The sequence below is a fragment of the Alnus glutinosa genome, chromosome 4 (genome assembly GCF_958979055.1).
Source record: "Alnus glutinosa chromosome 4, dhAlnGlut1.1, whole genome shotgun sequence".
NCBI lineage: Eukaryota > Viridiplantae > Streptophyta > Magnoliopsida > Fagales > Betulaceae > Alnus > Alnus glutinosa.
The window spans coordinates 31,129,614-31,155,950 of record NC_084889.1 but is presented as its reverse complement, the minus strand read 5'-3'; the positions used below and the strand labels follow the sequence as shown (position 1 = coordinate 31,155,950).

The following is a 26,337-nucleotide window of genomic DNA, read 5'->3' as shown; positions in this document are numbered from 1 at the left end:
TATATAAATCATATAGATATTTATATTATATATTTAATATAAAGGCAAGAAAATTTTCATTTTTGGAAGAGAAAATCTCTGCGTCAACCAGTTACTTTAATTTCTACCTTCTACCATCCCCCCTCTCTCCTTTTCTTTCTCTCTGTGTCTATTCTCCTCTGTTTGTTCTTTTTCGTTCTTCTTCTTCTTCATCCTCTTCTTCTTTTTTCTTTTTTTCTTTTTTGTGGGGGGGTGGGGGGGGGGGGGGGGGGGGGGGGGGGGGGTGGAGATGGCTCATCCCCCACACCCACACCCACGGATCAGGTTTTGTTTTTTTAACCCTAGTAATTTACCTTAAAGCCCTTAAGTTTTCTAGATATTACATCCTAATTAATGGATCAATCCTTATTATTTAAAAAAATAAAAAATAAAATCCGAAATTATTTAACATGAACCAAAAAGACGGCTAAGAAAGACCAAAATCCCATATATAAAAAGCAGTTATCAACCGGCAGTTTTGGGTTTTGAATACCACTAATTGCGGGTTATAAAATAATTGCTAACCACCTAAGCAGAGTAGTTGCGGCTATTAAAATCCAATAACCGTCTTAAGTGGTTGCAGTTAGCGGTTAGAGCTAACAACCGCTAATTGTAACCGCTTGTACAGGCCTAAATTACCACCATATATTGGACAACCACTGAGCCACTCCAAGACCACCATTAAACCACAACAAAGTCACCTTGGATCACCACCAAGCCACCTTGGACCACCTCCAAACTATTCCCGAATCAGCACCAAACCCCCTAGACCACTAATTGGCCACCTCCTCACCATCGTCACATTCCCACCAAGCACTACCGGACAACCCCAGGCAACACTAAACCACCACTAAGCCATCTCCAGACTATTGTCGAACCATTACCAGGTCACCGTCAACCACTGACAGGCCTCCGCCAAACTACTACCGAAACTCAAATTATTAGGTTAATTAATTTTTATATTAATATTTTTATGTTATGAATAAAAATTGAAGTATATAAGTTAATATGATTTAATGAATAAACAATTATGATTTTCCTTACGTAGCAAACGCCGAAAAATATTTTTCCTACCGAACACATTTTACCCATAAGGCCGAAACAAATGAGCCTTAAGTTTCTCTCCTAAATTTCTCTTTAGTTCTCACTCCCATGTCCAAGATCTCAAACACATACATAGAGACACACAAAGACTCAGACACGAATAAATATATGCATGTAATATGTATGCACGTATTGTAATTGAAATCTAAACAATAAATAAATAAAATACTTACAATGAATGCATAATACCGAAAAGAAATACCTGTTATTATCTAAATGCCACCCGGACACATTGGCCGCATGTGTTAGGGCTGCCTTCCACCTTTGCAGTTTGATGTCATCCTTAAAGGCTCGGTTTTTTTGAAAATTTGAAAATATCGCGAGAATTTGTTTTTCGAAATTATATTTGGATGTTTTAGAAAAGCTAAAAAAAAAAAAAAAAAGTTACATAAAAAATCTAAATAAAATTTAAATTATAAAAAACAGTATTGAAAAAATACATGTGACCATGCCCTCTACCTTTCTCCATGTTTAGCTAATGCTTTTTCAAAACTATTCTTCTGATGTCGTACATCCGATGGGTCTATCTTGTAAAACACTGGTACAACAATTTGTCCCTTTGTTTTTTTACACTCAACGATCTCCTGTAACTCGTCCAAGCACCATCTAGACGATGCATAGTTTTTGGAGAATACAACGATTGAAATCCTTGACTCATCAATGGCTCTGAGAAGCACTGGAGAAATTTCCTCTCCGTTTCTAAGCTGACCATCATCTATGAAGGTGGTGATTCCCTTTGAAACCAAAGCCTTGTGTAGATGGGCAGTAAAATTGCGGCGAGTATCTTCGCCTCTAAAATTCAAGAATACATCGTACCTCCATCGACAGGTGGAAGAAGACGAGGAAGAGACTCCTTGGAAGGCCATGGAATTAGAAGTCGTCCTCTCGCGACTAGTACCTAGTAGAGATAATTGGGCTGCAGAAGCAGTTAATTGATGCTCAGTTACTTCTCCCAGGTGGAGCGGCTGTGTAGTAGAATTACTAGAATTGTTGGTGTTTCTGGCCATAGCAACAAACATGCCGCACACCGTTCTGTAAAGTGCAACCACGAGAACGATGACTGTGAAGAAGGCCGCCGGTGAGAGCCCCGTGTACGCTGTTATCTCCTCCATCACCGTCGTGAAAAGGGCCATCCCTAATTTTGGTTTGGCTGATAATGATGAGGAGCAGGAGGAGGGTCCATTTTGACGTAAAACGCAGTTTGACTTAATGCGACGATGTTTGTAGAGAGGCCATTTAGACGAAAAAAAAAAAAAGAGCCAAAAACTATGAAAGCCTTAAAAGAGTTGCAAGGCTTAAATAAAATAATATCCTGAAAGCCTAAAACAGCATAAACCTAGCTATTTATTTAAAACTCTGATATTAAATAAGGCAGTAACACTCGTCTTGTCAAATTGTCCTCGAAAATCATAAACCATTCACAATTTGCGATTTTTCTTAAATCAGTTAGTGAGCATTTCTTTTTTCTTTTCTTTGTTTTAACTTTTAAGAGGGAGAAACATGTACAGTAAAAAAAATTGTCCATAATAGAGCAGAAAGTTAATCCTTTCTTTTTATATATATATATATATATATATCTTTGTTAGTTGTTACATATTTTAATTGTATGAAATATATAATTGTTACGAAGAGCATGCAACAATGATTCTATTGAGAGTTAGAACTCTAATATATATAGTTTATTTATTTCTTAGGTATATTTTTTTAATAATTTTTAATAATTTTATCTTTTAATTTTGACTTCCCTCAACCAAAATTCTGGTTTCGCCACTGGTTAGAGTGAACTGTTCTAACAAAATGAGTAAGAGAATGTTAGCTTCAAAAGTCATATCATTTAGCTAGGTAAATCCTTGCCAGAATGCTAAGAAACACATAATTCATCCAACTAAATTTCTTAATTTCAATATAAAAACTGATCATTTTTTTTTTTCATTTTCTGAATATCTGGACAGTGATTTTCTTTACTCCTTTTTTTTTTTTTTCCCAAAAAACTTTCTTTCCAATTTTTCTTATTAATTTTTAATTTAAAGAAAATAATAAAAATATGAAAATATGTTTAATTTACTTAAAATTTAACTTTATATATATATATATATATGGCCCGCTCCCACTAAAATGTTGGCTCCGTCCCTGCAGGTGGGTGAAGTGAAAAATGGCGTCCACACGTGTTTGTCACTTCAATCCGGTTATGAGTAACATCAATCATTTATGTATGTGAACGAAGCAGGTAGAGGAATATCAATTTAACTCTGGCAATATCAATTAAGTAACAAATTTTTTATTATTTAATCACACAAGATATTGGGCTTGTCTGGCAAAAACATATACAGAACAGAACAGAGTAATGGGTTGTTAGTTTTAAAATTAGTAAAAAGTGATGATGTGATATAAAATAAAAAGAATTTGTATAAAAAAAAGAAAAAAATTTATATCGTAATGAATTTTTTTTTATTTGAATAGTAATAAAAAATTGTTGATGTGATATAAAAAGTGAAAAAAGTATGAATGTTTTGATATTGATTGGTAGTAAAAAACATAAAAAGTGAAAAAAAAAAAAAAAAAAAAAAAAAAAAAGTACATGAACAGTAACATCATTATGTTGTTCTGTTCTGGAGCTTGCCAAACAAGCTCACTAATTGAGAGTCTCACCACCGAAATTAAAACTGGTTTTAATTATTACTACTATTATTATTTTTATTATATATTATAGACCGGTTTTCCGTTATTAACCACTTTCGTCAATCCCTAAAATCGCAAATGGCAACTGACCAACAGTAATTAGCAACTAATAACCCCAACTTTCGGCAATTCCTAAAATCGATAACAGCAACTGGCCTAAGAAGTTATTAGCGGCTAATAACTCGTTTCGCTTGTACACCCTTACTATGCCATTTTATTGAACGGCTTAAAATTGATCGCCCACAATTCCATCCAAAGGCTCAAAAGAGACGAAAAAAAAAACATTTTATGGAGAAAAGTATGATGCTGCTCTGTATCGAGAAAACACGTAGGTCAGAGGCTTAAAAAAAATGGGCGTAAAAAAGAAATTAAGTTTGTTTGACAACATGTCGTCCTTATTGAATTTTTGCTCTTGATGAAATTCACATTAGACTTTCTCATAAGAGAGCCCCTTGATAAGGATAGGCATTAAAACTCAACATTTACCGTCTCTAATAAGATATTGACACATCATCTAAACATACATTAAATGTTAGACTTGAAAACACCAGATTTTATATCAAAAAACAAAATCAAAAGACAAAAGAGCACTTTGCAAAGACCGACCACCTCCACCGGATCTGCCCAAAAAAACCCAGAAAAGATAAAATCGTCTCTATCTCTGAGCCTTCTCTTTCTCTTAGCCGAATCTACGACAACATAACCCCATCAAAAAATTGAACTCCAAAAAAACAAGACCTTTACAAGTTAAACTCAGAAACAGCAAACCCAAGATTGACAACTATAGAAGCAGCAACACCATCCAAAAACTGAACCATAATTCCCATAAAACAAGCTGGAAAAAAAAAAATAATAAAAAAAAAAATGCATTTTTTTATGACCGAAACAACATAAACCCATGAAAATAAAACTCAGAACGACAAACCCCCCAACAAATTAAACTCAGAAACAACAAAAACCCCAAGACATGCAACAACATTAGAAGAAAAGTAATGATCCTGTTTTAGACTCTAGTATATTTAGTGTCATAAAAATGATGTGTCAAATTTTTATTGATGGCCATCACATTGCCCTCAGCCTTGAAAAGGTGTTTCTGGTTTCCTTTGTAAGTTTGTAGATCATGAAGAGACAGATCATAAAAAAAGATGAGGAAAAAAAAATCGAAGTTTTTAATTGCATTTACAATGAAAAATAAAATAAAAAATTGCCCATTTGTATTATTTAATTATTATCTTAAATATTAGTTACTAGGCTTGACTTGAGTTACAAACACCCTACGTTCAGCCTTTTAATAAGAGTACTTATATTATACCCCTCTTCCTGGCCCATCACAAGGAAAGCAAAAACCAAAATATACTTAATCCGATATCAAATGTGACCTAATTAGGAGCAAATCAAATAGAATACCTTTCAGGAATATCAATACCATCATCACTTAACAAAAAGAGAAAAAAGAATATCTGCAAAAAGGAGGCCTAATGGAAACAATTAAACATCTTGCATCAGCCTTCTGCAGCATCATGACAGCATGCACTCCATGCGCCTTCTTCAAACACAAGAAATAGTAGTGACCATTTTGGGTGTGTAAAGTTATGGCTTGACTCGAACTCAGAGCAAGAGATCCATCTAAGCAGCTGATGTTGCTACTTCTTTGCTTGGCGTCACTGGCACCAGTTTCTGAGGCTGTAGGCACACAAGAGCCCATGTCAAAGCATATAGATAGAATCACTCTCTAGTTGTAATTTGTCTCTTCATGTAGCTTCTTGTTAATTTCTTTAGAAATGAGGTTATTTCAGGGTTAATCAGATTCTTACCGCTTGTAATTCCTGCTCGTGCTTTGGGATAAAAGAAGTATCAACCTTGCCATTTTTAAAATCCTGTCATAAAATGGCAAATATTACAAATTAGATAGTTCCACAGCAACTAAATAAAAATTTCAGAAGAAAGGATACATATCAAAGCTTGCCTACCTCTACATCAAGGATAAGTTTATGGTATTCGATGGTTGTAGGGACCCCTGCGGCAAAGTGTTCAAAGTTGAAATGCTTAGTTAAAGAATCCAAAAGGGAGGACTAATCAAGAAAAATATATAGATGTCAAGCACAAAACAATTATAATCAATGAGTATATGAATGAAAAAACACAATAGAGAAGAGTGCGGACACCTCTATTTGACAACATTAATGTTACCTGTAATAACAGTGTCTTCAAGAGCCCTTTTCATGCGTGCAATTGCCTTTTCTCTTGTTGGAGCCCATACAATAAGCTGCAACATGGTGCCAAAGTTGCCAAACTAATTAGAACAACAATTTGTAGCAAAAATTTCAATTTGGATGAGAAGCCATAGATTTTGCATCATAAATCCACCATAAGCTGTACATCCATCACCTAAACAATGCTAAGTGGCAAGAAATATATTTCTAAATGAAAATGTACTTCACTCTTGAACTATATATATATATATATATATATATATATATATATATATATCATAAATGTCAAGATATAAGACACTTTATGTAGATTATTAACTAAGAGATCTAAAGACTGAAACTTAATTTATTTGCTATCTGCCCAAAACTCTCACTATAGGACCTGAAGCCAAAATGTGTGCTCTTAATCGTTTCTCCATTAATCTATTTTTTAACCAATTCAATTCCATCGGTCATTAACAAGTCCAATTGAAAGTTACTGAAACCAAAGTTTTTTATACTTCACCATCCATCCATACACAATGAGCCTAAGCACCTAGACATCAATGACTGAAAATATATAGATATAAGGAAAGTTAGAAGGGCAGAAAAGTGGCCCTTATTTACGTCTGTACTACTAATATCTGTATGAACTGAGCCACATAGATTATTGATACACAAACAATTCTGAACACACAGAATACACATACAACAGCACACTAATATACATCCCTATGAATCAGTACACATCCACACTAATACTCAATGAGATCAACTGATACATGCACCGCATCACACAAGGAGAAACATAAACTTCTAAAAGGAAAAATGTTACTGACCTTTCCAAGAAGGGAATCATAGCTCGGAGGAACCACGTAGTCAGGATAAACATGGCTATCCATTCTAACAAATGGGCCTCCAGATGGTAAATATGCAGTTATTCTCCCTGTTGTCCAAAGTACATAGAAAAGATTGGCAACAATTATAAATTAATTATAACAGTAAACAATAATTTGTTTCATTCTAGTATTCTGAATCTGGCTAGGGAGTATGCATCGAAGCATACACCTAGTAAAAAGGGCAAAACTAGCAACTTGAAGCTTGTAACCTCTTAGTTATTAGGGCTTGACTACATTCTAAGAAGGAAAAATAAAAGGAAAATTTAGCAACATTACTACATGGCCCAGCTGCGTGCAAATGGCACTTGTTAGGCAATCTAACAAACTTGAGAGAACAGTATCTCAGAAAGGATTTTGGTGCACATGCATGCAAGAAATAAACCACAGGCACATTATCTAAACATACCTGGTCCAGGTCGAAATCCTTTGAAGGCATCTTCGGCGTTGATTCGGCATTCAATTGAATGTCCTCTAAGCACAATATCTTCCTGTAGATAGAATCTCAGCAAGAAATTAAACGCATTGTATTTTATGATAAGGACTTCTTTCTTTTCTCGGATAAAATATTTTATGCTTAAGGCTTATAACTAGGGTATCCCTTTCTCACTACCTGTTTGTACTGGAGTTTTTCTCCCATAGCTACACGAATTTGTTCCTCAATCAAGTCCACAGAGGAAATCATTTCTGTCACAGGATGCTCAACCTGAGTCCCCTCAGCCAACCAAAACAAAAAAGATGGAAAAGCATTATTTACCATTACTTGTGATTAGTCCCCTAATATGTTTTTAAACATTCTTATTCAAATCCGCATTCTCAAGAAATTATTTCTACCTGGATCCGGGTGTTCATTTCCATAAAGTAGAAGGAACCTCTTTCATCCAAAAGAAACTCAACTGTTCCAACACCAATATAACCTATAGATGCTGCTGCTGCAACTGCGGCATCACCCATGGCCTTCCGCAACTCAGGGGTCAATGCAGGAGAGGGAGCTTCTTCCAGCAGCTTTTGATTCCGTCTCTGTACAAAAACCACAGTCGAGAGGGCTTATCACATATTTTTTACTTGCATTTCAAAAGTAGTTGCAAGAGACTTCACCCAAAAGCCTTCCAAAAAATCAAATCTAACATTGAACAATAACAAAACAAAAGCCAAAATGTGAATAGAGTTGAGAGTAAGGTCTCTATTTCTTAACTTGAACGGATCAAATGTCAACAAAAGTATTTAGTATTTACCAGCTTCAGATACTTCCATTTGCCTATAGAACTTATAACTTGGTTACTCAATTGTGAATATGAAGCCAGCTCTATTTTCATAAGTTGGATTCAGCAACCACTCAGAAATCAGTTTGACAAACTGTCCCAAAAATAAAAGGAGGAATGAGTGGGTTCCGGTACCTGGATGCTGCAATCACGCTCTCCAAAGTGAACGACATTGCCATATTTATCCGCAAGAACCTGTAAAACCATATAGAACGCTAGTAATAAACCAAAAGTTGCATGCAGGAGTCAGATTGGCAAATGGAAATTAACTAAAAACACACTATATATTACCTTACCCTTTTTTTCTTCATTTCTTGGCCAATATTACCTTACTAAAACAATATGTCAACTCAATATTATTTCCCTACTTTCTCCCACCAAAAAAAATTTCTCATTGTCCAGAATCAACCTTTCAAGTCGACTCAGTTTTATGGTAACGAACATTCCTGAATCAACACCCTTAGAATTCATTTGAATCTTTACAGTAGCATATACTAAAGAGCTAATTGGCCTTATCTTTACACTCATATAAATCTAAAACAAAGCGTCCCACACTTACTCATTGAAACTATCTATCCATGATTTACCTTATGAGTTGGATAACTATTTCTGTCTTGACTAGAGAAATACAAATCATTTAAAACAAGCTGCTATGAGTTTGGAACATTAGAATAACTGAAACCTTCAATTAAACAGACTGGAGGTAAGCACAGTCTGAAGTTTGCATAGAGCCTGAGATCATGTAGTCTATTAGTGGGCAGATCTAGAGCGCTCAGGACGCCCTTAATGGTCCCTAAATTAACTGGATGATTTCTCCAGCTGAGCTTAAAGATCCAGAAATGCTGAGTAATTTTTTCAATAAAAGACAGTCAAATAGAATGTCTCCATGAAGTATGGACTTATTCTCCTCAGTAGTGGCCTTTCTAGAGTTACCTTTTCTGACTTAAGTTAAATGAAATTCCTTTGTAACTTTAAGAGATGATAGATTTGAAAAGATATCAGAACACCCAGAAGTCACCTGGAACTCAATGTGCCTTGGATTTTGAACGTACTTCTCCAAATAAACTCCATCATTTCCAAAGGCAGCTGCAGCCTCACTCTTGGCTTGCTGCAAATTGATTCAGACTCAATTTAATATAAATTTCATAAAAACAAGTAAATAAATTTCTTTATAAAAAATTAATTGTGCTATTTAGTTTTCAGTAACTGATTGGAACCAAAAATGAAATATAAGTTCAATTAAATAAGAGGAGGAAAACAAAATATCGCAGAAAGTGGAATTCTGAAGTAGATTAATTAAATTTATAAAAAAAATAAATAAAAAAAAAATAAAAAATGTCAAAAGCATGTAAGCGAAGAATGACAAATTCATTACACAAGACAACATTCAGGGGATGCAACAGCCTCAGCAGCAGCAGTGGCAGCAACAGAACGATTAAATGGAGAGAGGGAGAGGGATAGAGCGAGAGAGACTTTAACAAGTATTTCACTACTTCCGTAACTACAAGATGCTATCATTATTCATGCCTCAGAATTTTGAAAAGAAAGGCCAACTAGATACATTGAAACATATAAATATTGTGTGTGTGTGTGTGTGATGTCATTGAGTAACTGAACATATATGATTGGCTTTAGAAACCGAAAATTCAGTCTGTGGGCCCCAAGCCAGTCAAGCTCCTTGTTTCTTAAAAAAATGCCCATTGTAACAGTTTCAATATTTTAGTAGTACAAACTTTCAGGTCAACACAATAGGTCTTGTTCACCCTATAGTCACACTCTATTGTTTGTGTTACTATAGTACAGCTAATCACACTCTAGTAGCAATTCAATCTAGATCATCTGTTGGGGGTAGTTCATTCTCTTGGCTAGTTAAAAACAAACAAGGTATTTTATTTTTCCTGTCCTTTTGATGTTTCTTTTATTTCTAATTCTAGTTTCTATTGATGGATCATATCAGTTAAACAGATTTAAGGTCAAGAGCTTAAGACTCATTGGAATTTGAATGTTTGAATCTATAAGAATAAACTTCCATTATCTTTTGAAGATGGCAATAATTCAATTAAGATTGCAACTTTAAACGGCACATAGAGAAATCACTATGTTTCTCTTTCTGTTTCTTTAATGTATTCTCCTCGTTACTGCCTCTCACTTTATAGAAATCAACTGTAATAACCCCCTACTTTAAACATTTAATAACCCCTTAAACCCTAAAAGAATTCTGAAAACCCTCTATTGCCGATATATGCTCATCCTTGGTCATTCTACAACATTTCCGCGTCTATTTTTTTTTAAAAAAAAATTAGGGCTAAGTTTTTGAAACATCCTGCATCTTGGACAAGTAAGTTTTTTCCTGCAAGTATCAAATTAGCAGCAACTAGCAAACACTTCAAAGATCACAGAAAATTTTATTTTATATTTCATCATTCCAGAGAGGAAGAGAGAAGCACAAACAGACCCATACAACAACCTAATTTAATAATCTACACGTATTAAGTCTGTTTTTTATTGGTAAGTTATACATGCAACCGATGGATTTTGATTCCATGACTTCACCCTTCACAGCGTTCTTATGTAGGACGGAGGTGCTACCATAAAATAATTAATATAACTTACAATAGGGAGATCATTAAGTTTTAAACCATTCAACACTTCTTCTTTTTCACTATGTAACAAATATCAACTTTTAAGAGGTGACTAGAAATTTGTGGAAGTTCAAACATCAAACAGTTTATATAGCAGGCATCCTGAAGTAACATAACAGGAAAATGCATTGGGAGAAATACCTGTAGTAACTTCACAAACTCATCAGGTTCTTTAGCTAGACGCATGCCACGACCTCCACCACCTGCTGTTGCCTTGAAAGCATAAGATTTAAAGATAAGATTTAATACTTCATTTAACTGCAGAGTTGTAGGAGTTCAGGGATATTGTTTTCATTATGCTTCCAAACGATAAGATTGACCCCTTTGCAAGAATTTTGATGAGTTGATGCAAGGCATAAACAATGTCATTGTTTCAATTGCGTTTAATCTCTTATGTAGACATGCAACATAGAAATCATGAGATTGTAGAGAATAGACCTAGGGAAGTTGAATAAGTATGCACAATGTAGTGAAACCATTCTTAACACAGTTATAGGTAACAATTAACAACTGCAATAGTTGTAAAGGAGATGATCACCCACTGAGGTGTTTCTCACAGACCTCTACACTTGAATTCATGTCAAACCTTAAACCCAAAGGGTTTTGAAAAAGAAAGAAAAAAAAAATTGTAAAAATAAGTGACAAGTACACTCCACTTCTCATATAGTTTCAATTAAACACTTTCATGGCTTGGACCATTTCATAAGTATGTTTTGCTTTTCTAAAAAGGAAAATCTTAAAATTTTCATCTGATGAGTGACTTTAATAATTTATAGGTGTTTGTGACACTAATTTGCGCTTTCCAGTTTATTTCTATGTTCTATTGGTAAAACATAATTAGAGAAAATGGAATGTATGAACTCTGTAATTTCCGCTTTGTTTGCTCATCAAAAGCCCCAGAAAATTAAGCAGATGTATTCTAGTCAGAAGCATGATAAAATTCCTACTAATCATAAGTTAGCCCGTAAAGATAGAGTGGATGTCTATTGTAATTCCAGGTGCCACAAAAGGCACACTGTGTACTAACCATCATAAAACAAATCACTAAGACAAAATTATTTACCTTAATCATAACAGGAAATCCAATCTCATGGGCAAGCTTGACTGCTTCTTCTGTGCTCTGTAATGGCAATTATGGTAAAAGACGTTTTGCCAAACAATAACAAAAGCGATCTCACAAATTTTTACCAAGTTGTAAAATATTATAACACCACATGATACCTGCAACAGTCCGTCACTTCCTGGTACGGTTGGAACACCTGCTTTCTTCATTGTCTCTCTAGCAGTTGACTTGTCACCCATAACACGGATACTGTCAGGCTGCAAAATGTAACCAGGAATTCAAATTTCTTGCCCAAACTCTCGGAATAAAAAATGACTTCGACCATGGACTCCCAATAACATCTTTCTATATGTGTCAGAAAATTTAACCATCTGTTTAGACATTCAAAATACATAAACAAAAGAAATTAAATCTTTATATATATATATATATATATATATATATATATATATATATATATATATATATATATATATATAATGCATATTTCATTCAAAGCACAGCCACAACCCAAGTACATAGGATGTATACAAGAGAACCCCAAACCCATAGAGAAATAAGAAGATAAAGCTAAAAATTCAGAAAAAAATACAAACAGGCGAAGTATTCCATCCCACTCTCCATGTATACAGGGGAAATTAAGTCTTAAAAGTCTTTGTAATAAATTATATTAAAAGAAAACACAATAAGGTAGCGACCTTGTGCGCAAGAAGTATGCAAGACACCCCTTGTAGGTGGGGAAAAAAAAAGAGGAGGAAAGAAAAAGGAAACACTAACTTAAACTACGATATCTGGATTGCATGTGTGTGTGAGTGTGTTAAGTTCCCTATAGATGAATTGTGAAAGTGTTGCATGGGTGTTGGCATTCTCCAATAGTAACTATGACAAATCATTTTGGAATATAATGCAAATGTGACTAACATTTCACTCAGTCGTGACATAAACTTTAAAATTGATGTGTTTGAGTCCTATGAATATGAGTTGCCTAGTGTTCCCTTTCTCTCTCTCTCTCTCCCTCCTCTCTCTCTCTCTTCTTTGCAGAATCTCTGAATTACTCTTCCCATGTTAGCAATCCAAATCTTACCCCTATGCCTTACCTTTTTAAACCCTTAAAAAAACCCAAGTTTTCTTTGAAGATTAGTATGCATTAAGCCATCAGACCAACCTCTAAAGAACCACAGATCTGCCATGTACAGCAAACCCTGCAATCAGATGTTATCAAGTTCAGCCTCTATTTGCCTTCTAATCCAATCTTTTTCACACCCTGGTACAAACCATGAAACCTTAAACCTCTTCCACTCCACCTTTCTAAGCCCTAAATTCACAAGCATCCCTATCTTAGCCCACCACATAAGCAATCATAGGCAACTCACAGAAAATCTGTCCTCCATCAGCATTGATGGCTAACCAGAAACAAAAGATTTATATCCTTCGGGGAAAACATATTGTACGAACAAAAAGATATTAAAACAAAAGAAAAACTAGTGTGTGGTTTAGCAAATATAAATACAAATCACACCATTCAAAATCTTTAGCAATGGTTTGATGAACCTCTAAGGAGATCTTTGCTTCACAATCTAGATAGTGCATCAGTGTTGAACTCCAGGACAAAATATGAATTTTTAGATCAATTTTCACGGGGTAAACAAAGGTATCCTTTGCACTAAGCTCAATATTCTTATATGATAAGATATTTCCCGTAAGCAGATAGTAATATGCATCACATTGTATCAGTCTGGATACAAACTGAACCCGTGTTAATGGAATATCGGAGTGTATTGACTGGTAAATTTATTATCAGTTAAATTTATTATTCACACACAACGGATCCATGCTCACTTTGGGAATTAAGATATAAACCCTACACCACCTCCCTTATACAACACTCAGTCTGGTTTTGTTTTTAGAAGACAGGTGCCTTAAATCTCTAACTCAACTTACGTGGAATTTTGACAAGAAATGCCACATTAAATAGCATAGTTTGACTCCTGAAAAGATAGGTTCTTGAGAATGAGAGGATGAACTTCGCATCCTTTCTACAACGAAACCTTTTCTCTATTTGAGGTACTTACATTAGGCCCAATAAAGTTGATTCCATGTTCTCTGCACATTTCAACAAATACTGCATTCTCAGCAAGGAAGCCATATCCAGGATGCAGCATTGTACACTTACGGCTGATAGCAGCAGATAAAACGTTTGGAATTAACAAATACCTGTAATAAACAGATCAGCATGCATGTTACACCACTATCACCCATACCAAGAACTAAACTGGAGGAAAACGCAAATATTGAGACCAAACTTAATGCCATAAATATGTTTATCTTTGAGGTTTCCTTAAGAAAGAAACAACTTCAAACATCATTCAGTGTCATTACAGCCTGTAATATTATAATTATTAAAGAACATAACCCATCCAAAAGAGATTATGGAGAAAATGCTACTTCCATATTACAAATGTGAAGAAGCCAAAACTTGTGAGGAGGAAAATATTTGAAACATTACTAAACTAGCTAGAATTGCATATGGGTCGTGAAACTTTGTTGTATTCAACAATATTCTTTGCAACTGGATCTTTATGCTTTATCCTTCAAAACCAATACTGCACAGCCAACTTAGAGTCAATACCCTTATAAGAAATAAAACTTTCTGGAAGTTAAAAAGTCTCAATAACAGACTAAAAAATAATAGAGAAAATTTCACTTACCTCATTTGATCTTTCATCACTATTCCAATCATACCCTTAAACTTTAAAAAGTGTCAATTTAGTGTATCCATCTTTCAATTTTTTTCAATTTCACCCTTATGTTAGGATTTTCTGTTAAATCATGTTAATTCCAAAACACCCCTATTTTTTATAATAATAATAATAATATATTTATAAAAAAAATTTCAAAGATTCAGGCATGAGAATTTTTACAAATTCCGTTAAATCCTGACCAACGCCTAAATCCTTGCAATTTTTTTCTTTTTTTCCCTAAAAAAAATTAGAGATATTTTAGGAATTTTGACAACCCTCCGTTAGGACTTAACGGAAAATTATAACTGAGGGATGAAATTGAAAAATGTATACACTAAATTGACACTTTTTAAAGTTTATTGGTATGATTACAATAGTTATGAAATATTAAGGATGGTGACTAAAGTTTTTCCAAAATAATATGTTGGTAATAAAAAAATTATTACTTATTACCTTTTTTTTTAAAATAAAAAAAAGGTATACAAAAAAGTCTGTAGTGTTCCAACTGATGTACGCAAAAAAGTATACAAAAAACATGAACCATATTCTTTATATTAAACTCTAACTTCTAGTTTTTATTTACAGATTTCAAGGCTGAGTAACAATGCAATGAGGTTTTGGGCTTACTATACCTATCTCAATCTTTGTAACGTTAAATATATGTCTTCAATTTATAAGGTGGAAAATAATGCAGGAAGCACAAATAAAGCTTGACTTGGCATCTCTTAGTATATGGGCAGAGAATGGATTGAATATTAGCATAAAACATTAAGCAATTTAGAGACGCTGAGTACAGCATGGAAGATTTTTGTAATGGCTATGAATGACCAAAATTTAGAACTCCATCACGGATTTTAGTGCCACCTCCAACCATATCTAAGAGGATTCATCCTTTAAATTTTATTGGGGGCGCACTCCTACAGGATTTGGTACAGAAAAAATGTTCTTTAAAATCGGTTCTTCTCATTTGTTCCTAACCTTCAAGATTTATACCAACAAGATCTCCCGTTTCATCAACAAAACATAAAAGAACATATAAAAAAGATTTGCTGGCATATATAGAAAGGAAGATGCATATATAATAATGAAATTATGGTAACAAACGGTAAAGGAACAAGAATAAGAAAAGTAAACTATGAGCACTTACGACTGATTGCTTGGTGCTTCACCAATGCAAAGCGATTCATCAGCCAATTTCACATGAAGTGCATCCTTGTCTATGGTCGAGTAAACAGCCACACAAGGTATCCCCATCTCATGCGCAGTTCTAATAACTCGAACAGCAATTTCTCCTCTATTTGCCACAAGAATCTTATCAGCACGACATGTAGCATAGAGAGCTCCTCCACGCTTCTTAGATTTGACACTGCTAAATTGTGCACCCTGAGCTCTTTGCCCAGGAAAGCTCACTCTATTTCCCAACATAAAGCTACATTGGGAACTTCTGATTCCCCCACTTCTTCCCACAAATAAACCCTTCCATTGCATCAACAAAACCGACAAAAAAAATTGGTGAATTTTTTATAATATAAAGATTCATTTCTGACCCATTTCAAGATCCACCAATTTGAGCACAACCCAACACTTAGCACCAGAAATTACATTCAAAGAAACGAGAAAATAAGTTACAGAGGGACTTACAGGGGGTGAGGTGACAGATTTACACAAAGGCATTGTGGCGTCCATTTTCAGAACTTTGGGAAAAAGAATGCCTAAAACATAACAAACCCATTTGAATCAAATAAAAACTGATATCAATCTTAGCATTAGTATCCAACCGAAAGTGTGAAAATTACCTCTAGAATGGGAAAGATAATGGCCGGTTCTGATCCAAAATTTCAGAGAGTGTTTGAGAGAGAGGTGGAAAGAATGCTACTTGGGAATTAAGAGAGACAGAAGAGCAAGATAGCGAGAGTGGGTGAAGCCGTTGGGATTTGAAGAAGTTTGATGGGAGGACTGAGGAGATGTCGATGAAAACGAGGGAAGTTGGCAGGTTGGAAGCTCCGCCAATGTGTGTGTGTGTGAGCGCTTGACCTTTATGCATACTGCAATCCGTATAGCTCGTTAAATTTTGCATTTCTTTGTTTGTTTTATTTTATTTTTTTTCACTAGGAATTGACATTTAATCATTTATATAATGCAATTAATAAATCTATTTATTGAATAAATTAAACAATTTAGGAGGCGTCACATAAATGAAACCAAACGTTTCTGTATAATATATGTTATATCATTTCTAAAATACACAATGATTTAACATAGTATCCGTCGTTAGAGTAGAGATTATGAATTCGAACTCTAATTTTTACAATTTACTCTTATTTTTAATTAAGATCTTGAATTAACACGTGAGATGAGTATTTAAGTATTAATTAAATAGTTAAATTTGTTGATTTCAATTAATAAGTTTTTAAAATAAATGATAATTTAACAATATAATTTTAACAAAACTTACACATTCAATGTTTAGATTAAATAATATCTTAATATGCTATTTGAGGACCTCGCACTTCTAAAATACTTATCTTCATACATGTTCAATATGGCAATAATTTTTGGGATTCATTATATTTTTGAGGTGTATTTGGTGTAGAGAAGCCGGCACTAGACTTCACCCTTCAAAAAACAGATCTGAGACGAGGAGGGAGTAAATCTGCCCCCTCCTCCTCTCTCTTTCCCTTTCTACTCTCCCCTCCTACCTTCCCCTCACATTCTGGTTTTTTCTTTTGTTTGTAGGTATTCTTCAATCAAATCAGTAACTTTGATCTCTCTGCTATGCATCTGTCCATCTACCTCTGTGTTGTGCGGTTCATCTCCTCTCTGAGCGCTGCTGTTGTTTGCTGGTTGTGTTTTGACTTTGAATAAAAGTTTTCTTCTCTTTAGATTTGCTCTCATGGGCGATCTATTGGATGAATGTTAGTTAGGTGTGAGAGGTTATCTTTCACGGTCTGAATAGTTCGATGTAAGGGGTTATCTCTTACGGCCGGTTTAAATAATTTTTTCTAGGATATTTAGCTACCCTTGTCTTAAATCTAGTATACTTGGAACATATTTGCTCTTTAACTATTTTTGTACATGGGTTAATGAAAAATGAAAGTCATAGATAGCACTTTATTGTAAGATTTTTGTTTGACTATATAACCTCATAGCATGTGATTATGATTTTGTAAAATTTATTGCTTTGTGATGTAAGAATTTTATATTCATGATATTTGATCAATGAAATACTCAAATTTTTCGTTAAAAAAAATATATATATATGGTGATAAACTCATCATCAAATGGTATTCTAACTCTTCAAAACATAAGTGATTTTAACCGATTTTATTTCGTTGGAATAGATCTATTTTGTGTTTTGAATAATGCTAAAAAACATATTTCTATATTATTATTATTTTTATTTTGTTAAGTGACATTATGAACCAACTTTTTATCAATTCTTATATTAAAAAATAAATTTAAAAACTAATTAACAATTATTAATTTATATTTTTATCATTATAATTTATAATTAATAAAGAATAAAAATATAAATTGATATCATTATTCTTTACACTTTTGAGGACTCTTTCGGCTATTCAATAGAATGAATGAATGAATTCGAGCTATAATTTAGCATATCATTCAATGCTTGGGTCCCGTTTGGTGTTTTGTTGGGAAGGGCCCAACGTTCTTTTTGGGTACGGAGAAGAGCTTTGGACTCCCTATCTATCTCCCTACAACTCGTTTAATGAAAAATTGAACCGGATTTTGGGCCAAAACCCAGAAGCTAAAAATGGGCTTATTTGATGAAGAATGGTCGCAAATTTCCGCTAAATTATGTTGAAAACCTTCTTTCTTTCTTTCTTTCTTTTTTTTCCTGAGTAAAAGGGCATGTCGGGAAGATCAATTGTGACTATTCTACCTGGACAGTGACCATATTAAAAACTTAAAATATTTTGATTCAGTACATAAAATTTATAAGGATTTTTTGAGCGTATAAGTATATGCATAGTTCTATTAAAAAACTTTATACTTCTCACATGTTAATTTGGGAAAAAAAAAAAAAAAAAAAAAAAACAAGGAAGAAGGAACACGTGACAAATTTATAAACTCAATTAGAATAAATTTTTGCACATAAAGAACTCATCATATCATTTTAAAACTATCACTTTATATTTTTTTTTTCCAAGGCAAACTGCCAATTTATCTTACATTGTTACTATTAACTCCTTTTATTTTTTAATTAATATCCATGTCATATATATATATATATATCTGTTTCACGAGCCGACCTATGATAAACAAGATTATCATAGATAGAGGATACAAACAAAAACAAAACGAGGGGCTCGGAGGGGTTGGGGCCTCTCGATTTTGAAATTTTCTATATATATATCATAAAATTAAGTTTTTGACCCTTATTCATGCTTTATCCACCCCTCCTCCCTCCAATGAGAAAATATGATTCCGTCCATAGATACAAATATTAAGTTTATGTATATAATGTTTGAACATTTCATTTAAACTCTAAGTTTTATCATAATATTTAATTATTTTTAAAAGCACTACTTTATATATTTAGAGTCATAATTTCTAGGTAAATTATCACATATTTGATCTGTTGAATGAATGTCATTAAATATTTAAGTTTGATGGTTGATATATATATATTTTTTTTAACCTAAAGTATTTCACTTAAAGTCTTGCATTTTTAGTAAGATCTATCACATCAGTTAGGATGGGAGATTATCTCCCGGGAAAAATTGCACTATTGGTCCATCTCCATGAGTTGTTTTTGGTGGTCCAACAGTGATACTCATGTATTTCTAAATGTTATAAATGAGTATATATTATTTGAAGGCCGAAAGAAAAAAAAAAAAAATCAAAATACTTAATTGAGTTTTTCTTTGTTCTTAATTTTTTTTTTCTTTTTTGTAATTATTTTAATCCTTTTTCACCGGGCAAGAAACCATTTAGAGTGTTATTAAGAGTACTGCAACTTTTACTACAAGTCATTTACAAACTGACGTTGTAGTCTATGTGACACTTACCACATTTATTACACAATCAAACTTATCTGTCAAATTTTATTGCTTAGTTTTTTACTACGTTAGGGTCACATGGTACTCATGTATTGTCACCTAAATTTATAAAAAATAATAATAATTAATAATAATAATAATAATAATAATAATAATAATATAATAAAAACTGCAATTCTCCAAACATTTGTTTTAAACAAGATATCAACTAAATATATTGGTTGGGGTGAATGAGAGACATGTTACATGCAAATTATTTGTATATTTTTTGTACATCATTTTTTTAAATCAACCATTAGATCTATAGGATCCACATGTGAATCCTTGTAGGTCATATAAATTTAATGGTTGATTTAGAAAAGTAATGTACAAAAAATATATAAGTGATATGTAAAAATCATTTCTCGGTGAATAAGGTCCGGTTCATATTACAAAGCTATTTACTTAAATTTTTAAATTCAAATGCATGACTTAGTGTTTTTTCACGTGTGATAAGTAAGAGAAAGTTGAAACCTCCAACTCTTTGCCTTTTGACCTGACCAAATTGAAGTCAGATTTGCCGGGCATGACTTCCTGATGGCCCAATCCATGCATTCATGTGTCCTTTTATCGGAAAGGACCCAAACCAGCTATCTATGTTGATTGGGTTGGTGGAAAGGTAGAATTTTAGGCCTATAGATTAATGATTATGCATGAAAATGACCTCAATGAAAAATGGAGATCTACCATTTACAGCTCCTATCCATAGCACTCGATTAACCTCCAATTGAGGATTTTTTACAATTGGCTGTTGGAATTACAGTACAATTTGGGCACTCTAGGTAAAAAAAAAAAAAAGTTGTGGGACTCACTTACAGATCAAGATTTTTTATAATTATTTGTTTGAATTTGAAAATATTCGAGTAAATAATTATAAAATACCATTTACGAGACTCACCTGATCAGATAAGTCGTTGGATAACTTAATTTTTATTTGGTCAGGTGGGTTCTACAAGTAGTCTATCACAATCACCTGTCTAAATTCTCTTAATTTCGGATAAATAATTGTAGATGATCTTAATTCCTCACCTACTCTACCCAACTTGGAGTCCAGAGATCTCATGCCTAGGGAAAATGGTCCCTTCATCCCCTTGAGTTACCTTAATTGCAATGTAATTCGAATATTCCAATTGTAATGGATCCTAAACCCCCAAACCCGCAAACTCAAATCATTAGTATAAAAAGAAAAGCTAATAGCGGCTAATGGGCTCTGCCACCCCTTTGAGCTGCCCAAATTGCAATGCAATATAAATATACTCATTTGTTGAGGGTCCTACTCCTCTCATTATATATATATTTTTTAAATAAAAAAAAAAAAAAAAAAAAAAAAAAAAAAAAAAAAAACCTGAAAGCTGATACTTTTTTGTACAGATCTCACCCATCACTCATATAAAGATAAGTTTTGTTTTTCATTCTCGCACGGTTCACCTAACAGGGTGAAGCTTTGCGTTTATTCCCATCTCTATCTTGAACTTAAAGGCACATCATCTTTGAATATATCGCCATGACTATACAATTATTAATAATATAATAATAATAATAATAACCAAATTTGTGTGGCCTATATTTAACCAAATATTTTTTAATTTAAAACAATAAAGAGAAATAAAATGTGTTTTGGAAAAAGAATAACAGCCTAATAAATGAAGGAAACATTAATATATTTGGATAACAACTAGAGATGAAAACTGCATAATCAATTTGGCGATAAAATATTAGATTATGAGTTAAATAGTTTGACTATCGGCGTATTTATTTATTTAATACTCTTCTAGGAAAAAAAAACACACATAGTTATATTTATTTTTTGAGAAAAAAATACATTTATTCATCTTCTCAAACTATCATCCAATTTATAATGTCTATTCAAAATAAAAATTGCATCAATGTCCCTTCCAAATTATTTTTTATTTTAGTTGACATTGATGCAATCTTTAGTTTGGAGAGGAAACATTACAAATTGAGTACTAATTTGATAGAATATGTGTACCTTTTTCTTTTTTGTTGAAAATAATGAGGTCTTTGGCTAGGGATTTGATTTTTGATTTTTGATTTTTTTTTTTTATTTTTTTAACTAGTTGAGGTCTTCAAACCCTATAAAATAAAACATTCTGACCAGCCTGACCCAAATGTCAGTAAAATATGGCGATCCAAATAGTCATTATGTTATATAACAACTAAATCATTCAGTACAAATTTAACTACAACTGGAGATGAAAACTGCATACCCCATTCTTTTTTCTTTATTGTTTTAAATTAAAAAAATACTTGGTCAAATATGCCATACAAATTTTCACAGCATCTAAGCGGTAGTTTTCACCACCACCGCACAGAAGCCGAATTTATTGTAAATAACACTTGTCTTAATATATTCGGTGTTGATGTGACAATCTAACGATTTCCATTAAAATTTTAGTCAGCAGTTTGGTATATAGACTTATTTGTGTTTGTTGATTACCGCATGAAATTTTTAGCCAATTATTTTAGGCTTACTACATATGGGTGAAATCACATGGACAGTTTTTATTTAGTTTCTCTTTGTTGATCAAACCCCATATTGAAATTAAGTTTAATTAAGATGTATATCCATTGACCTAGTCCACAAATTCTATTCATACTCTTCTTACATCATACTATAAACCTACTTATTATATAAAAAAGTTATCTGATATTAAGAACTGAAATTCGTTGATATTAAGGATCAAAGGTTTAATGGGGAAAATGACTACTCTCATCCTATATGAAATCCAAAAAAAAAAAAAGTTTTATTTTAAATTAAATTGGAAGAATTTCTTCCGGTTCAATTTATTAAACCGATATTTATTTTTAGAGCATGTAATTTTCATGTTTATTTTTAATAGAATTAACATTTGTCGATTTAATAGGTTGAATTAGTCGTTATTTTTAAAAATGCATGTAATAATCACAGATTTTAAGAATAAATGTCAATTTAATAAACTGAGTTAAGGAAGAAAAATAAATAAAACATTTAATTCATATGTGCATTTTTAATAAAACTAACACGTGTAAATTTATTAATATAGTGAATGAGAGGAGAAAAAGAAGATGAATTGAGGAAAAAGTTGAATTAAATTAATCAAAGAGAAATTAGGCTTACGTCAAGAAGCATCACACCAACCAACTGAATCTTTGACCTCACGTCGGAGAGCTGACTCCTCCTCCTACCTTGGTTTCAATTGGTCGCCCATGGATTCTGTTGAAACCACTGAACACCAACCCTCCTACGCCTACCACTTCTCACTATATAAACCCAAACCCATTTCCACATCCTTCTCAACTCCCACAATATTCACCCTTTCTTCCTCTTCCTCTCTCCGATCATGGCTCATCTCGTCGCAACGCCCATCTTCTACACCCTTATCACAGTACTCTTCCTTGTTTCAGCCACCAACTTCTTCTTCTCCCCTACCCTTCTCTCCGCCGCCCTCCCTCTAATTCCCCTCATCGCCTACTACTTCGGCTCCACCTCCGGCCGCCGCGGCTCCGGCGCCCTCCCGCCAGGCCCTCTCTCGTTTCCAATCTTCGGAAACTGGCTGCAAGTCGGCAACGACCTGAACCACGGCGTTTTGGCCACCATGGCTCAAAAGTATGGCCCCGTGTTCCTCCTCAAACTCGGGTCCAAAAACTTAGCCGTTGTCTCCAGCCCCGAGCTCGCCAGCCAAGTCCTCCACACGCAGGGTGTCGAGTTCGGGTCGCGTCCGCGTAACGTCGTCTTCGATATATTCACCGGCAATGGGCAGGACATGGTGTTCACCGTCTACGGCGACCATTGGCGGAAGATGCGCCGCATCATGACGCTGCCGTTTTTCACCAACAAAGTCGTCCACAGCTACAGTGGCATGTGGGAGGAGGAGATGGACCTGGTTGTTCATGATCTGAAGAGAGATGAGAGGGTGAGGACGAAGGGATTGGTGATCAGGAAGCGGCTTCAATTGATGCTCTACAATATCATGTACCGGATGATGTTTGATGCAAAGTTTGAGTCACAGGAGGATCCTCTGTTCATCGAAGCAACCAAATTTAACGCCGAGAGGAGTCGGTTGGCTCAGAGTTTCGAGTATAATTATGGAGATTTCATTCCTCTGCTTCGACCCTTCTTGAGAGGGTACTTGAACAAGTGCAGAGATTTGCAGAGTCGGCGGCTAGCTTTTTTCAATAACTTCTATGTTGAGAAGAGAAGGTAATATATATCTCTCCTTTTGTTTCCTTGTTAATTTTAACTTTTACTCTTAAGAATTGTTGATTGCAACACAATTAATCCATGGATATGCCTCCAAATTGGGTCGAAAAAATTCTTCGAATTTAATTTATTAAATATTGATATATGTTTTTAAAACATGCTTTTTAAATGCATGGCAGAATCATATGTTTTATTAATCCTATTAAAAATGCATATAAGAATTATATATTTTAAAAATATATGTCAGGTTAATAGAAATTCAACTCAATTTAGAGAAAAACTTTGTGCCAAAAAATACATGCTAATTTTTTTTTTCATTGCTTTGGTGTTTACAGGAAAATAATGGCTGCCAATGGAGAGAAACATGAAATAAACTGTGCCATTGATCACATAATAGATGCTGAGATGAAAGGAGAAATCAGTGAAGCAAATGTGCTATACATAGTGGAGAACATCAACGTAGCAGCCATAGAGACAACATTGTGGTCCATGGAGTGGGCCATAGCTGAGCTGGTCAACCATCCAACCGTCCAACGCAAGATCCGCGATGAAATCTCAGCCGTCCTGAAGGGCCAACCAGTCACAGAATCTAACCTGCATGAGCTACCCTATTTGCAAGCCACGGTAAAAGAGACACTAAGGTTGCACAGCCCAATACCTCTGTTGGTGCCCCATATGAACCTTGAAGAAGCAAAGCTAGGGGGTTACACCATTCCAAAAGAGTCTAAGGTGGTAGTTAATGCGTGGTGGCTGTCAAACAACCCCGAATGGTGGAAAAACCCTGAGGAATTCCGGCCGGAGCGGTTCTTGGAAGAGGAAGGCAGCACGGACGCTGTGGCTGGCGGAAAAGTTGATTTCCGGTACTTACCATTCGGCATGGGTAGGAGGAGTTGCCCGGGGATCATACTTGCACTACCAATATTAGGCCTTGTGATTGCCAAATTGGTGTGTAATTTTGAGATGAAGGCTCCGGTTGGAATGGAGAAGATTGATGTGAGTGGAAAAGGGGGGCAGTTCAGCTTGCACATTGCAAGCCATTCAACCGTCGCCTTCGATCCGATAACGGCATGATTTTGGTCATAAAATGGTCCAAGTGAATTTTTTCCACCAAGTCAAAGGCATCGTTACTAAAGCACTTCAAAAAAGGGCACGTAGAAGAAGTCCAAACAATAAAAAGGATAATTTATTTAGAATAGCAATGTGTTCCAGTGAGCATTTTATTTTATTCCCCCCTGCCTGCTTGGATGTGCTTTTGCTTTTAGGCAGTTGGAAGTCAATGAGAATTCCTTAAGAATTTCCTCTGTAGTCTTTATTTATATATAAAAATTGATTCTGGTTGGGAAGGCAGTCTTTATTGCTCGATGAAAAATTCACACTCAAATCCAAGCATACCAAAATTAAATTCTATAGAGATGCTGCCTCAGAAATAGAAGCAGCAGCTAAATAATTTTAGGACATTAAAAATTTCTTTGATTTTAACACTATTTAAATCGCTACCTCAGTTTTTTGTTTTTGAAAAAAAAAAAAAAATTGTTTCTCTCTGTTTTTAGAACTTCACAAATCAACTCCCTGTGTCAAATTTTTCGTCCAAAAAGCTAACAGAACAGTTGCCATATAAACACCACGCCTGGTCACTAATAACACGTATTTAACATAAACATGCCGTACCTACTATTTGTGTAAAATTAAAATTATAACTATATCCTGAAGAACAAAAAAAATTGGCAGCCACCACTTCACAGAGAGAAGATTCCACTCCTTTGTGGCGTTAGCCATGATTATCCACCTCACAAAGAGGGTCCAGTAGGCGCAACCTCACCATCCTATGTAAGAGGTTGGATCACAGTCTATAATTTGTGGAGGCAGAGGAATGCTCTGCTTCATAACAGTAGTGTTGCTACTGACGAAGCTTTACTGTCAAAGATTAAATGGGAAATTAGAACAAGATTGTTGGTCGAGTGGAATTTCAAGAGGACAAGAAAGAATCTGCGGCTTGCCCAGCTTTGGAATCTTCCCTTTTTATAGTCTTTCTGGTTGTTTAGGTGTTGATGTTTTTAGTTGTTAGGCAGGTTGTTTGTCTGCCTTTGTTTTCTTGTTAGCTATTGTAAGGGCTTGTAGAGCTTTTTGCTCGTTCTTGCGTGTGTATAGATTGTATTAGTGGGATTTTATTTCTGGTTGGTTGGTACTATAAGGTTTTTTTTTATCCAAGAAAAAAAAGAGGTTGGACCACAGACTCCGGCCCTCCACCCCTACTCCTTGAGAGGAGGAAGGTTATGCCTCCTCCACATCCTGGGAAGTGGGTTGCAATCCACAATCTCAAAGGAAGAGAAATGCTACACACTCCCACTCTCACATTTCCTGACGTGGCACTAAAAAACACCATCAGAACCAAAATTCATCTTAAATCTAATGGTAATTTTTTGTGCCACGTCAGAGAGTGCATTTGACAATGTGGGAGTGGGAGTGTGTAGCATTT

General features: G+C 34.3%; 2 protein-coding genes and 1 pseudogene across 2 annotated transcripts; 1 reads left to right on the top strand and 2 right to left on the bottom strand.

Moving 5' to 3' along the window:
- The window catches only part of LOC133866308 (disease resistance protein RPV1-like), a 3,397-nt pseudogene extending 1,119 nt beyond the window's left edge, over positions 1-2,278 (bottom strand).
- A 2,858-nt stretch (positions 2,279-5,136) lies between these two features.
- LOC133866725 (biotin carboxylase 1, chloroplastic) lies at positions 5,137-16,650 on the bottom strand. Its single transcript, XM_062303346.1, has 17 exons — positions 16,394-16,650; positions 16,239-16,309; positions 15,745-16,073; positions 13,929-14,070; positions 12,015-12,113; positions 11,857-11,913; positions 10,935-11,006; positions 9,170-9,259; positions 8,287-8,346; positions 7,724-7,909; positions 7,503-7,595; positions 7,299-7,380; positions 6,833-6,939; positions 5,992-6,067; positions 5,772-5,818; positions 5,616-5,678; positions 5,137-5,484 (listed from the first exon to the last, which is right to left on the bottom strand). Exons 2-17 carry the CDS (start codon positions 16,281-16,283, stop codon positions 5,428-5,430), a joined length of 1,605 nt encoding a protein of 534 aa, XP_062159330.1. The 5' UTR covers positions 16,284-16,309; positions 16,394-16,650; the 3' UTR covers positions 5,137-5,427.
- A 6,190-nt stretch (positions 16,651-22,840) lies between these two features.
- Positions 22,841-25,208, top strand: LOC133866414 (cytochrome P450 CYP73A100-like). Its single transcript, XM_062302929.1, has 2 exons — positions 22,841-23,861; positions 24,197-25,208. The coding sequence occupies exons 1-2, from the start codon at positions 23,002-23,004 to the stop codon at positions 24,930-24,932; spliced, it is 1,596 nt and encodes a 531-aa protein (XP_062158913.1). The 5' UTR covers positions 22,841-23,001; the 3' UTR covers positions 24,933-25,208.
- The last annotated feature ends 1,129 nt before the right edge of the window (positions 25,209-26,337 follow it).